This window comes from Ustilago hordei (genome assembly GCF_900519145.1).
Source record: "Ustilago hordei strain Uho2 genome assembly, contig: UHO2_contig_03, whole genome shotgun sequence".
NCBI classification, from domain to species: domain Eukaryota; kingdom Fungi; phylum Basidiomycota; class Ustilaginomycetes; order Ustilaginales; family Ustilaginaceae; genus Ustilago; species Ustilago hordei.
In genome coordinates, this window is record NW_024545288.1 from 1253701 (window position 1) to 1269002 (window position 15302).

At 48.7% G+C, this 15302-nt stretch overlaps 3 protein-coding genes across 3 annotated transcripts; 1 reads left to right on the forward strand and 2 right to left on the reverse strand.

The window, feature by feature from the left end:
* Positions 1-566: 566 nt before the first annotated feature.
* UHO2_01987 (uncharacterized protein) lies at positions 567-3794 on the forward strand (the record flags this gene model as incomplete). Its single annotated transcript, XM_041559424.1, has 1 exon — positions 567-3794. The coding sequence occupies one exon, from the start codon at positions 567-569 to the stop codon at positions 3792-3794; it is 3228 nt and encodes a 1075-aa protein (XP_041415358.1).
* A 365-nt stretch (positions 3795-4159) lies between these two features.
* On the reverse strand, positions 4160-5092 carry UHO2_01988 (uncharacterized protein; the record flags this gene model as incomplete). Its single annotated transcript, XM_041559425.1, has 1 exon — positions 4160-5092. One exon carries the CDS (start codon positions 5090-5092, stop codon positions 4160-4162), a length of 933 nt encoding a protein of 310 aa, XP_041415359.1.
* Positions 5093-14311: 9219 nt separating this feature from the next.
* On the reverse strand, positions 14312-15028 carry UHO2_01989 (uncharacterized protein; the record flags this gene model as incomplete). The annotated part of the gene is made up of 1 exon (XM_041559426.1): positions 14312-15028. The coding sequence occupies one exon, from the start codon at positions 15026-15028 to the stop codon at positions 14312-14314; it is 717 nt and encodes a 238-aa protein (XP_041415360.1).
* Positions 15029-15302: the final 274 nt, after the last annotated feature.

Sequence of the window (15302 nt, forward strand, 5' to 3'; positions counted from 1 at the left end):
CTGAGAGCAAAATCAAGTTCGGATGTAGCCGTTGGAACGACTTTCGGTCGAGCCGAACAGGATTTGAGAGGATGATCAAACGCAAGATACAGTAAACCGGGGATCAGCCTGAAGTTGGGAGAAATTACGACAGGAAGCAGAAGAAGAGAACGAACGGTAACGCACGGAGTTCGGAAACGGGTTTGCCTGCTGTAACCTTTTTTTTTTTTTTTTTTTTTTTTTTTTTCCTCTTTCCCATGTGTGTGTGTTTTGTGTGGCTGCTCGTCTGTGAAGCACACAACACACACCCACTCTTTCGCATCCTCCAACTTCATATCGGCGTCATTAGCCACCCACAGCAAAACAAGATATCGACACAAGTGTCTAGACAAGTGCGACCCACCAGCATAACATCGTCAGCTTCATTCTCGCTGCGAAGACGACCGAACGCCTCCGCAGCCTCCACTGTGCCGCCACCCTCGAACTTCATCATTCCGTTGTCGTTGCACCGATAACCCAAGGCAAGTCTGCCTTCGGAGGGCGTTGCCGCTAACACCTCGCAATCCCGTTGTGTGGGTCTGGAGCAAATGAGTTCATCATCCCAGCACAGCAGCACCAACAATGCATTCATCACCCTCTTGACCTCTGACCATTATCTGCCAGGCGCTCTCATCCTGGCAGAATCGCTTCGCCTCACTCATGGTCTACCCAAGAGAGGCAAAGCCAGAGTAAACGCTCCTACCCGCAACGGCTCAAATGCAAATTTCCAGATCGTTGCGCTCATAACACCAGATACTCTATCGGTCCAGTCGATAAAGGCGTTGCGGCGCAGTGGTCTGTTTGACTGGATCGTCGGCGTTGAGCCGATCGGGTTCCGGCAGATCTTGGCTTCTTCTTCCTCTTCTTCTTCAGCACCAGCGCAACTTTCAGCTGGCACCAGTACAGCTACCGAGTCAAGGCCATTGTTTCCTCCGATGCTCGACTCGGAGCTCAATACCAAAATCATGGAGATGGAGAAGAATCTCGTACTGCTCGGTCGACCTGATCTCACCAATACCTTGACAAAACTGCATGCTTGGAGACTGGGTCGCGATTCTACTCACCTTGTTACCCAAGGTGCCTCTTCCGGGCTTGATGGCTCCAGCCCAACATGGCAAGGCTTTGACAAGCTCGTCTTCCTCGATGCAGACACCTTGGTGCTTCGTCCTATCGACCATCTCTTCGATTTTGGTCCTCAAGTCAAGTTTGCCGCTGCACCCGACACTGGCTGGCCGGATGCGTTCAACAGTGGAGTCATGATGCTCACACCTTCTAGCGACACTTTTGAAGCCATTCGATCTTTCGCTCGCAGCACTAGCTCGTGGGATGGTGCGGATCAAGGGTTGCTCAACGACTTTTTTGGACCTGAAGATGGATCTGGAGACTTGCCTGACGATGCACTTTCGCAATCAGCTCCAGGTGGAGGATGGAAGAGGTTGAGTTTCCGCTACAATGTTACCAGTCACGGTGGCTACACCTTCGCACCAGCATACCAACGCTATGGAAAGTCGATCAACATTGTCCATTTCATCGGTCAACACAAGCCTTGGAACCGATCAAGACCAACCGGTAACGCTCAGCCCAATCCTCTAGTCGGACCTCGCGACCTCGACAGTCAATCCATCACCCCTGATCAACCCGACTATCTGCTGGCGTTGTGGCACAGCGCTTTCGCCTCGCTCTATCCTACCTCAGGATCTGCTTCGCCAGATAGCGAGATCGAGATTGTTCACACAGAGCGTGGTGTCGAGGTGGTGGAGCTTCCGAGGTTCACCTTGCCTACCTACCATGCTGTGTGGGACGCAGAGGCGCGCGAAGAGGGTGCTCCAGGATATGCAGGCGAAGGCGGCTATGCAGCAGGTGCATATGGACGAGGACAACACCCACCGGCATGGGAAGCATCTTATGCCAGTTTGCCACTTGATGGACGAAGCTCCCTTATCGCTCCCTCACCCGAGGTCGCACGCACACCTTCCCCTCCTACGCCTACACGAGAGTCGATTGATGCTGAGGCGCGATCCAGTGGAGCCGCTGCAGCCGCTGCTCCCATCCCTATTCCAGGTCGTGCAGCCAACAAGAAAGGCAGTGATGACAGCGACAACAACTCACCCGAGCACTTCTCACCTCCCAAGCTGTCATGGAACCCCGCATACGAACCACCACCCACAGGTCCTGACGCGTCTCTCTACCAGATGCGCAACCCAATCGATGCCTTCTATTCGAACGTCTGGGATGCTCGCCAAAAGACGCCACGCACCCTCGCTGAACAGAAAGCTGCATTCTTCGTGCCCCAACAATCACCCAACAAGCAAAAAGGCGGTCGACCACAAGGCGGACCTGGTTACATCCCTGCTCAGCTCCGACGCGATCATGTGTTCGACAATTTGGGCTCTGCGAAGCCTGACCCAAGCAAAGTCAAGCCGATCTTCCCCTGGGAGAGGCAGCAGCAGACAGGAGGTGCGCCTAGTCGTGTATTCCCCGATGAACCACGTCGACGTTCCTCACCTCCGCAGCAAGCGGATTCCGCTCAGACAACACCTAAGCTGGGTAGCGATGAACAGAACCGAGTAGGTCCAGCAACAGCAGCCGCTGCTGCAGCACAGCATTCGAGAGGGTTACCTGCTAACCTAGCTTTTGTGAACGCATGGGATCGGGATGGAGTGATCGGAAACTTTGCCAGCCTTTGGAATCGTCGGTCGCAACCATCTCCTTCGCCTGAGGGAAGGCGGTCTCGTGCTGTTGCTGAGCAGGAGCGTGCTGGCTCTCGCGAATCTAGTTCGACAAGACAAGCACGGTCGGGCGCAAGCCGGCAAGGTTCGCCGTCGAATACGTTTCGACCGGCTCCTCTCAATCTTGGAGGTGAACAAAGGTCGAGTTTGGTAGTGGAAGAGGATGGGCGCGAGGGCGAAGCGTCGGATTCCCGGGATGGTGATGATGAATCCTCCGATGATGACGAGTCTTCCGATAAGGATAACGAGAACGAACAGCCTACTCAGTCGACAGCCAGCACGCCCAGTACAGCGAGACGCAGTACTCCTTCCCCCACCATCTCTCGTTCTGGGTCGAACCGAACTCGCGAAGGACCCGGGAAAGGGTACATGCGGAAAGCCGAGTCCTCAATGTATGCTCAGATGCGTTCCCCCCGCATGACCTCGCGCGTTTTATCGTATACCAGTACGGCCACTGAAGGCGAAGGTACCCGAAGTGGTGGCGCTGGTAATGGTGGTGGTGGCGGTGGGAAATTCAGCCCCAGCAGCAGTGCCTCCAACTCCACCGTCACAGGCGAAGCAAGACAACGCGCACGAGACCGCATTCGCCCTGATGGCTGGATCTCTTCCAGTTCGGGATCCGGAATGAGTTCTCCACCCAAAACCCGTGAAATGACCGCTTCCACCCTCCGCGGAATTCCCGGTGTTAGACCAGCACCTCCTATCCCCGCCTCCTCTTATCCCGGAATGGGAACCAGAAGATGGGGTGAGAACTCGAGCAATGAATCGCAGTCCGGCGAGAGCGGGGCTAACTCCCCTACAGCTTTGCTAAGTCCGAGTTTGGGGGTGAGTTTCAGCGCCATGCCGAACGGCTCCAGGGGTGTAGGAGGGATGCGGATGAGAGGAGCGGTACCAGTACCACCGAGTTTGGACGAACCGTTCAGTAGTAGCCCCATGAATAGTAGGGGAGAGTTGACGCAACAATTGAGGACTCATCAACAGGCTCAGCTTGCTCAATATAATCCCAACTTGGAAGGAAGAAGTGGACGTTCGAATCGACCTGCATAATCGTAGAAGCAGTGTTCGCCCAATACAGATCCCTACACATAAACGTTACCGCATACACAATCGCACTTGGTTCCCGTACACAATCCTTTTCAGTCTGTGCTGAGTGTCGTTGAGGAATTGAATTTGCATATGTGAAGAGGGGCAGAAAGTAGCGTACATGTGGCGCCTGATCTTGGCCGCAGTAGAGGGGAGAGTCGAAGTTGGAAAGGTGGATTGGGATATGGAGCAGCGACAATGTTTCCCTGCTAGGAAACCTGTTGAGCTCGGTCAAGTGTGTTTCTCGCTATCCAAACATCAAACACAAGAGTACCACAACTGTCAGTTTGTTGCACCTCATCGAGATTCTTTGGGGCAGTAGCAATGACTTACGCATCGAAGATAGGCTTGTTCGCCTCTGCACCACTTGCAGTCGTAGCTCCAGTCGCAGGCGTTGCTGTTGTCGTCGAACCAAGCGCTGCACCACCGCTAAGGTCATAGCCAGCAACACCACCCTGTCCCTGCTGACCCTGCACTGCGGTATCAGGAACATAACTCTGCTGAGGCACACCACTTTCATCCACCATTTCGGCCGCTTCTACCACTTCATACATCGCACTTGCTGCTTCCGGTGCAGGAACCTTGCCCGTCAATAGATCCACCGCTGGGATTGGTTGTCCGTAGAAATCTTTGTTCGTCTCTTTCCTTTCCACCAGTACTGTTCCTTCCAGACTAATGCCTGCGAACAGACCCTTCGATCTCGAGTAGGTGAACAACGGAGCAGGATCGCGAATCGCAGCATTGATCGCCCCTCCCGTTCCGATGGGACCAGCGGCAGCACTCAACGAACCACCAATAGTCAAGTTGCCAGCATGAGCAAAAGCCTTTACCGCATCCTCACTATTCATCACGATCACAAACTCGGTAATATCCGCACCAATCTGCAAACCAAACCCGACCGCTCCCGTTCCGATACAACTAGGTGCGGACCAACTTCCGTCTGGCAACCTTGCAATCACTACACCAGACCCCAACTTGCCAGACCAAACAAATCCAGCCTTGACAACGCTAAACACTGCCAAACCTTTAGCGTTTTGCAATACGGCTTTAGGGATAGAGTTGAGTGCAGAGTCGGGGTGATCGGGGTCGGCAAGGAAGGCGGAAAGGATTTTGGCTGCTTTATCGCATTCCTTGGGGAGAGAGAAACCTGCACGGGCTGAAGCGGCTTGTTCGTTGATAGTGCGTGAAGTTTGTTGTGCGAATGCGTTGGCTTGAATAGAGGCCTTTTGGGCCGCTGAGCGGAATTTGTCCATGAAAGACATCGTGTAAGACTTATAAAAGGGGGTGTTGGTGAGGCGGGAGAGAATGAAAGGTGTTTGTTTGTGGTGTGGGAAGCAAGGAGTGAAGGATGGGGTAAAACACGGACCTGTTTGGAATATAATGGAGGTGGAGAGAAGCTGCGCCTCGCCTGAGAGTGCTGAATGGAAAATCGCCGTCATTTGACGCACAGCCAAGCCATCTTGGATTTGAGTGAAAGCGCTGTGTGGTGCCGGAAATTTCTAGCCGCTGCTTGAGACTGAAAGGGAAAGAGTGACAGTTAAAATATATGCCCCACTTTGTTGAGGCCACAATCAGGTTATCTTTGTACAGGTGTGTAGCAACTGCAATGCTTAACATATTCAAGTGAACTAAGGCCATAAACACAAGTATGTATATCTTCACATTGTCTCTGAGAACATCAAGCAGCCTTAGGTGAGTTGAGTGTCTCTCCTGCAGAGCTCCTGAGCTGTTGTCATGTCAACCTTCATGCATTTCATGTGTCTGGACAAAGCTTGTGAATAAGTGGCATTTGCTTTCACAAGCTTTGCTATATTGGCATTCTGGATGAACCCTGGAAATTTTCCAATGTTTCTTCAGCTTCCCCCCCCCCCCCCCCTTGACAGCATTTCCAGTCCTATCAACTGAGCTAGTCAGGATGTTTCCAGTCCCTTTAATGGCTTCTCAGAATGTCTGCCATGTTATCAGCTGTTCCAACTAACTCAATTACTATGTCACCTTCTTGCATGTGGCCCCTGACAAAGTAATACCAAGTGTCAATGTGCTTGAGCTTCCAGTGCTTAGCCAGATCCTTGCTTACCTGTATGCATCCCTGGCTGTCCATACATAGTACCAGCTTAACATCCCCTTTTTCCAGCTCCCTGAGTAGGTATGAGAAAAAAGTGCTTCTCATGCTGCTTCAGAGGCAGCAACAAACTCCACCTCTACTGCTGACAACACCATGCATTTCTGCATGTGTGACTTCCAACTGACTGGGCATCCATATACATATGTTACTGCCCCTGACATGCTTCTACACCTGTTTTTAGGATCTGATGTCCAGTTTGCATTGGTATATGTTGTCATGTGGCTGGAAGCATGCACAGGAAGAACTGGTTTCATATGAAGGAACCATGTGTAACAATTGTGAATTGGGCCAAAAGAGAGTTCTGACAGGGTTCAGCAAGATTGGTAGGAACTGGGGCCCTATGACAGAACTCATTGGGGTCAACAGAAGCAGAAGACTTATTACAGAGTTTGTCAAGGTCAGTAGGACCAAGCTTGTAATGACAGATCTCATGGAGACTGGGTCAAGGACACATCTATCACCAATCTCACAGCAGGTGGGCAGCAAATAAGGAAGGGGCTTGACATCCAATCAAGTAGGGACCCCATATGACAATGAAGGTGGCACCAGAGGGTGGGCATTGCCATCAGGAGAACATGATGAAAGGAGGGGTGCACCCCATTGGAATGAGGTGGGGGCAACCCCTATCAGTGATGAGGTGGTGCTGGCTCTCCACAACTCAGGAGCAGGAGAGGCAGGGCCTGACAAGGAGGAGACACCTCAGTAGAGGCCTCTGACACAGTACTCGACAAAGAAGGTACCCTCTGGAGGGGGGGTTGGTGCAGAGTCGCAGGTGACACTGTAAGGATGTTATATAGTCATACCTTCTCGTCATAGTAGTCAAGTGGATCCCCATCCACTCTACACCTTACACATTACTAGTCATCACTTCAGCATAAGTATACATAGTAGCTTTCTGTCAACAAGTAGCAATCACATAGCATTGCTTCTATTGTAGCACATATGTTGTATCACCGCTCATTGACACCATCTGAAGGCGGTTCACTCTGCAGTCCAGCTCTCTCAATCATTAGAAACTGAAGGCAGTCGTCCACTGCAGTCCAGGGATCACCTCTCATTCTATTGACACACTGGACACTCATGTCGAAGCAACCTCATCAGTGCCAGACCTTGGTGTCATCACAATGTATCTATAGTTATTGATCATGTCAAGCTACCTCTGGATGGAGTGTCTGCAGTGGTTAGTCAAAACCTGCAATAACCATCAAGCTATCACATATTTGAGTGAGAAAAGTCATAGAAGGCTTCTATGACAGATCTCAGCAAGAATAATAATAAAGGCCTGTTATCACAGATCTCAATAGGATCAATAGTAGTTGCAATTCTACCACAGATTTCAGGTTTTAGGCACGAGACCTCTGACATATGTGACCACTGGCTGATTTGTGTGCTTGTTCGACTTGCCTCCCAATTGTAAACAATATTCACTTGTCTGATTCAGGTACTTTACCACATGAATCGCTGCCTTCCATGTGCGGTCCCTACTGCAAACGAAATATCTGGTCACACAGTGTTAGTTACTTACAGCAGCTGTCTGTCAGGGTTTGTGTGCCTGAAATCCGAAATCTGCTGGAAGAGCATGATCCAACCGACTTCAGTGAGATGTCAAGTGAGCTCCTTCCAACCAATTTTGGTGAAATACATTGGATGACTGTATTCTGACAGATTTTGACTGACTGCTGTGAACACTCTGTTCAGAGTTAGTGCAGCACATTTGGTGGTCTTGAATATTTGGATTGACTGATTATATGACTATACCAAGGTATTGTAAGGCAGTATGGTTGACACCTGTCTTGGCACAAGTGTTCATGATGCTTTGACAGTTGTATGATGGTACTGGCTGTGGTGCCAGGACCACAGTGGAGGTGCTGCCTATGGTTGAGGTTCTGTAGTGTCAATGGAGGTGTTGACAACATCAAGTAGCAGTGATACAACACACACACATAGATCAGTTGCAATTGCAGGCAATTGCAACTGAGATGATACTTAAAGAGATAGACTGATAAGCTATACTGAGTGTATGGCGAAACAAGTAAAGTGTGTAAAGTGTAGAGTGGATGAGGATCCACTTGTCTACTATTACAAAGAGAATGTATGTATATATAGGTATATACAGTGTTGCAGGTGACACTGCTCCTGCTCCTTCTAAGAGGTGTATAACCTATGTGACACTGCTCATACTCCTCCTGTCTTGTATGAGCACCCCCTTGACATTGCTCCTGCTCCTCCTGAGTTGTGTGGGCACCTCCTCGACCCACATGTGTCCATTTCCCCATGTGGTAACTCCTACATGTGCTCCCATGCTTGGACCTCTTCCATGCATATTGCCTCCTCCCATAACTCTCCGCTTGCCACCAGCAATGGAGACAAGCCTTCTACAGCTGTCTTGTTGCTCTTATGTGATTGCTCAATCTGTGTTGCATGAATGAGTCCTTCTTGTGGTGTGTTTGGTTAAATCTGCCAGATGGGCTCGTTCTGATCGATTTCGCATTTCGTGCGCACAGCATGCCAGTTGAAGTTATGCTGAACACCACTTTGTCAGGGCTACTGCTTAGCTCCTTTTGCACAGGTGTATTGTGTCATGGGCCTGGATGCTCAAGAAGCAGGAGGGTCACTGGTTCATATGGAAGGAGCACAGGTATCGAAGATCTAGTCGATACCAGTAGAGAGCATGGTCGTAGTGCAGTCTCCATGGAGACCATGGACTCCTACAGACTCACATGCAAAGGAGCACTGAGCCCATATGCGAGGAGGGCCAGGCACAGCCACGAGGAGGACCAAGCTCAAGGAGCAGGCACAGCCACAAAGAGGACCAAGCTCAAGGAGCATGCAGATGGTTACCACTCAGGGGCTTGAGAGACAAGAGTCAAAGGAGTCAACACCAGGTCCTGAGGAAGAGGAGCAGTGTCGAAGGAGTCGACACCAGGTCATGAGGAAGAGGAGCAGTGTCGAAGGAGTCGACACCAGGTCATGAGGAAGAGGAGCAGTGTCGAAGGAGTCGACACCAGGTCATGAGGAGGAGGAGCAGTGTCGAAGGAGTCGACACAGCTCAAGAGGCACAGGGGTGCCAAGCAGGAGAGGTCCCCTGAACAGTACTCGATGAAGAAGGTACTCTCTGGAGAGGGAGCAAGAGCAGCATTGCTGGCGATGCTGTGAAGAGGTATATAACCATGCTTTCTCATCATCATAGGTCGAGTGGATCCTCATCCACTCTACTCACCATACAACTAGTCAATACTTTAGAAACACAAGTACTCATTAGTTACAGTCAGCATAGCAGCAATCTATCAAGGTTGCTCCTCATCATAGTGTGTGTGTTGTATCACCACTACCTGACGTCCGTAGGCACCCCATAGCAGGTTAGCGGTCTGGATATAGATAGAACCGAAGGCAGTAGTCCACTGCAGTCCGGGGATCACTTCAAGTGTCATAGTCAACACACTGGACACTCATGTTGATGCCACCAACCTTATCACCAACACCATCAACCTCATTATCATCAACACTCACCAACCTTATCACCAACATCATCAACCTCATCATCATCAACACTCACACCAGACCTTGGTGTCATCATAACCGAAGCATTGATATTGATCGTGCCGAGCTACCCCTGAACGGAGTGTCCACAGAGGTCAGCCGAAACCTACAATAGTATATACAACGAACGCCACCTGCTGTCACTGCGCAACTTGATAGTCACCGATACCGAGACAATAGCTGTCGCACAGTTTGATAGTCACCGAGTATCTCGACAGATCGGCCTGGGTTTCAGGCACGAGACCCCTGACACATGCTTTCTCATCATCAAAGGTCAAGTGGATCCTCATCCACTCTACACACAACCATCATAACTAGTTATCACTTCAGCATAAGTATATATTAGTTTCAGTCAGCATAGCAGCAATCTATCAAGGTTGCTCCTCATCATAGTGTGTGTGTTGTATCACCACTACCTGATGTCCGAAGGCACCCCATAGCAGGTTAGCAGTCCGGAACAAGATAGAACCGAAGGCAGTAGTCCACTGCAGTCCAGGGATCACCTCAAGCATCAGTCAACACACTGGACACTCATGTTGATGCCACCAACCTTATCACCAACACCATCAACCTCATCATCATCAACACCCACACCAGACCTTGGTGTCATCATAATCTACACATTGATATTGATCGTGCTGAGCTACCCCTGAATGGAGTGTCCACAGAGGTCAGCCAAAACCTACAATAGTATATACCCAAATGCCACCCATTGCACAACTTGATAGTTGCCAAGCAACTAGCTCATCGAGACTGATACTGAGACAATAGCTGTCGCATAGTTTGATAGTCACCGAGTATCTCGACAGATCGACCTGGGTTTCAGGCGCGAGACCCCTGACATATTGTAGGTGCAATGCTTGATCTTCATTCATTGTGTGAGTGTAACTACATGTCTATATATACCTTATGATCACTCCTAGCACTTGTTTTGGTCCTGTCAAACAGGTTGTGTGTTCTGCATGCTATCCTTCCAATGAAACTCCTGACTGATTGCTGGGCCAATCAGCATGCATCCCACATGCATGTTGCTCAGCCTATCATGTGGCTCAGCTTCCATCACTTGGTCTTCATGAGTCTCATTTGCCAACTCTCAGTTTGCTTGGTGCTCGGATAATCCTTCTGTTAATTCCGTCACATCTTCAACTGCACCCAATGCCTATCCAGGGTCTTCTAGTTGTGGTTTCGTCGAAAATGCTTATATATTTTACTTTTATGAATGCTTGGCTACATTGGTGTATATATATGCTTTGGCATGATCTCTGTGTACACTGCTATATATTGCTTGATTGTGTACTTGCTGCAACATGCTCCTGGTTGTCTCCTTATGCATGGCTCCTGGGTCATTACCATGACAACCATTATGCATCTCATATGCAGGCTGTTTATTTGCAGTCCTTGCTTCCATATGCATCTTGGGCAAACCAATTTCCTCAATTGCCTCCCTCAGCAGCAAGGCAGTAGACTGCTGAGCTGCTGTATGCTGCTGAGTCATTAGTCCTAATCCCATTTGTGCACACTGTAGTACTTCCCTACCAATGGGTTTAGTGAAGATGTCCACCAAATTTTCCACAGTATTAATATACTTGATCTTGATCTTACCATCTTGTATGTTATCCCTGATGAAATGATATTTGGTGTTGATATGTTTTAGTTTCCAGTGTTGTGCAGGATCTTTGCTTACCTGGATGGTACCAGTGTTGTCTGAAAAGATGGTAGGGATACCAACATTGATTCCAATGGCCTTGAAAAGATGCTTGAAGAATAGGACCTCTCATGTGGCTTCTGTCACAGCCACAAATTCAGCTTCTACTGCTGATAGAGAAGTGCAATGCTGCAATGCTGACTTCCATGCTACTAGGTTTCCATGTACAAATACTGCTGAGCTGGATGAGCTCCTTCTCTGCACTGTGGTGTCACTTGCCCAATTCATGTCACTATGCACTGTCAAGAAATCTTGTTGCTTGTCACCTCCATATTGCAAGTGAATGTCTTGCATATGGTCCAAGTATTGGAGTACCTTTTGTGCTGCATTATAGTGTTCCTTCGATGGCTTGGTCATGTAATGTGCAAGAACTCCAACAGCTTGACTGATGTCAGGACATGTCCCATTGGAGAGCCACAGGAGTTTGCCTACAACCTGTGGGTACTCCTTTCATTCTGTGATGCTTGCTGTTGTTTCTGGGATCAGGATGTCTTGAAGTGGTACACTGGACTTCCTCCGGCATTTGTCCAAGTGTTCATCCAGCAGTTGCTTGATGTAGCTAGTCTGCTCAAGGTCCATAGTTTTTGCTTCTCTATCCCTGGAGATCTTGATTCCTAAGAAGTGTAATACATCACTGCCTTCCTCCATCTTCCATCTTCTACCTATCTCCTTCTTGATGTGCTTGACTGTTTCCAGTTTTGGGGCTATGATCAATGTATTGTTGATGTAGATAATTACTATTGCAAAATTGTCATCCTTTCCCCTGGTGTAAATGCATGGCACACAATCAAGCCTGTGGAAGTGTGAATGTCAGAGGAACTTGTCGAACTCCATATTCCATTCCCATCCTGATTGTCTGAGACCATACAAACCCTTGATGACTTGGTAGGCCTTCCCTTCTGGCACTTTGGCACCTTCTGGAGGTTTCATATATTTCATATGCTTGAGTGTGGAATTGAGGTATGCCATTGTAATGTCGAGCTGCTGGACTTCCCAGCCATGTTCCACTGCTAAGGACAATAGGGCCCTTATTGCACTGAGCAGTGCCACAGGCATGAATGTCTCTTCAAAGTCAATGCCTTCTCGCTGAGTGAAGCCTCATGCGACAAGTCTTGCCTTGTGCTGGGCTGGTATTCCATCAGCATCTAGTTTGAGCTTGAGGACAATTTTGGAGTCTACAAGGTTGGCATTTGGTGGTATGTCTACAATCTCCCATGTTCCCATTGCTTTGAGTCCATCCAGTTCCTTGCATATAGCTTCTTGCCATTGTTGTGCATCATCGCCAGCAAGTGCTTCTTTCAGCATTGGCATGAGATTCAGAATCATCATTTGTGCCTCTCCAAGTATCTCTTTGACTGCAATTTCTGATCTGTCATCAACCATGGGGTTGGCAAGCAGTGTGGTGTGTTCATCTAGGAGCAGGTCCCATATATTGAGTACTTCCACTTCCAGTTCAGGCTCATTGCTGTCTGTTACTTGTTTCATACCTTTGGCTTCTAGGCTCTCGAATCTGAACTGCAATGGGCTCTGTATTCTAGGCTGGTTGTGCCAGCTTTTAGATTCATGGAATGTAGCTGAGTTGCTCCATCATATGGATGGGCTGTAGCTGGGAGTATAAAACTTCCAGCCTTTGTGCTCATTGTCATATCTGATCATGATGCCTGGGATGGCTCTCGTACCATGCTTGCCTGTGTGATCTTTCTTCAGGAGGTGGATCCATGTGAGACAGCCAAAGACTTGCAGCAGCTTGGCTAAGCCATGTGCAGTCCTTTGGTAGAACTCCTTGTATGGGACCTTATTTGTGCTGGCAGAGGGTGTCAGGTTCAGAGTGTGTCCCACTGCCATGATTGCATATGGCCATAGCTCCTTTGGTGCTGATCTCTGCACAAGCATTGCATGCATTCTCTCTTGGAGGGATCTGATCATATGTTCCACTCTTCCATTTTGAATGCTGACATACAGAGTGGTTTTCTGCCATATGAATCCTGCTTGCCTTTTCCATTCTTCTGCTTCTGAGCTTGACCACTCTGATCCATTGTCACTGCATATACACTTTAGTGTGTGGTCAGTTGTTGTCTCAGCTGCTTTAATCCATGTCCTTAGAGCTGGGAATGCTTCAGCCTTACTAAGAAGTGGTTTCACATGTATGTAGGTTGATGAGTTGTCCACAACTACCAGTGCATGGTGGTAGTTGGGGTGACCTTGAAGGTCGGTCATCAGATCGACATGTACCAGTTCCAGCAGTGCTTGAGCTCACTCCATTTTGCTGTTTCCCATTCTTGCTCATGTCTGCTTGGCTTGACTACAGCAGTTGCAGTCTTTTGCATTGTGTTCTAGCTGTGTTTCCTTGCCCAAGTAGTGTGCTTGGATCTGTTTGGTCTTGTTTCTGCCAGGGTGGCTGAATTGTTCATGCCATAGTTTGCTGATTGTATAACTTGCATGCTCTGCTGGTGTTGTGTTGATGCCAATGCCCTCAAGGGGATCATTGAGCTGTGCTGCTAGGGAGTCACCATGGATCTCCCATCTTTTCTTACATTGGCTGGTCTTACTTTTGACCACACTTCCATCATGCTGGAGTATGGTAGCCCCAGACTCCTCAAATATTACACATGCACCATTTTCAGTTAGCACTGGGACAGACAATAGGTTCTTGCTAAGGTTGGGGACATAAAGTACATCAGTGAGTGGTATCTTAGCATCTCCTACTTGTAAGGTCACATCACCTATCACCTGCACTTGCAACTGTTCTTGCCCAGTGGTATCTATGAATCCTTGTCTCGGCATTGGAGCAATGAGCTTGTTCTCATCACATACCATGTGATGTGTAGCTCCAGAGTTGAGGATCCATGTACTGTCTCAGTCGCAGCTGCCAGCATTGCTTACAAAAAGGGTGCACCCTAGTTCCTATCCCTGCTGTGCCAGGGTGTGTTCTTGGTTGTTGGTGCAATTTATCACAATGTGCCCTGGTTGCCTGCACTTGTAGCACTTAGCCAGTTCACTAGGGTTTGCAGGATCACACCTACCCCTGTTGTAGCCTTCATGGTTAAGAACTTGCTGGGGTTTGCTGGTTTGGCCTGTTATGTTCTTGTTGCCAGTGGCTCTAGCTGCAGCTCAGATATGGCCTGAGAGTTCAGCTTCTTGATGTTTCTTGGCAAGTGCATGGTAGGCATATTCATAGCTACAGCTCAGCTGTGCAGCTTTGAGGGAGTCTACTGTCTGAGTATAGAGCCAGTCATCTTTGACACAGTGGTACAAGGTGGATTTCTTGAGCTTTTCGTCCATATGGTTGCCAAGTCTAGCAGCATTGTTCCAGATCTTGTCAAGTTCCTTGCCAAGGTTGATGACATTGCAGTTAACTAACTTGATCTCATGGATGTGATCATGAATGGCAGAGAGTTTGACCTCATTGTTGATTGTGAGGGCAGCCTTGAGTTTCTTGTATAGGGTGGAGCCAAGCTGTTCCTCTTCATCATGCTCCCAAACTGCATAGGTATCAATATGGCTATTAGGTCCATGGTCACATGAGGACAGAATGAGACCCAGCAGGTGGCTGTCTAGATCATCATCATAGTCAACGTGACCAATCAGGATCTCTCCTGTGAGGGTGCATTTGGCATTCTTGATTGGGTGGATGCAATCCATGAACATAGGTTCCCAAATGGCCCAGTTGTTCTCATTGAGCTTGACAATTTGGGAGACAATGCTAAGTACTGACTTAGGGATCTTTTCTGCTTGGTTGGCATTGGGTTGAAGGTTCATCATGGAGAAGGCATGCTCCAGGATTTGGTCTTCATTCCAATTGATGTGAGCTTCCCTAACTATCTGCATGGTGCATTCTAGTAGAGCTATGCTGTCTACTCTGGGTGGCATGCTGGAAGCTGCTGAGCTTCAGACTCTTAATCAGTTGTGGTTTCTTTGAAAATGCTTATATATTTTACTTTTATGAATGCTCAGCTACATTGGTGTATATATATGCTTTGGCATGATCTCTGTGTACACTGCTATATATCACTCGATTGTGTACTTGCTGCAACATGCTCCTGGTTGTCTCCTTATGCGTGGCTCCTGGGTCGTTACCATGACAACCATTATGCATCTCGTA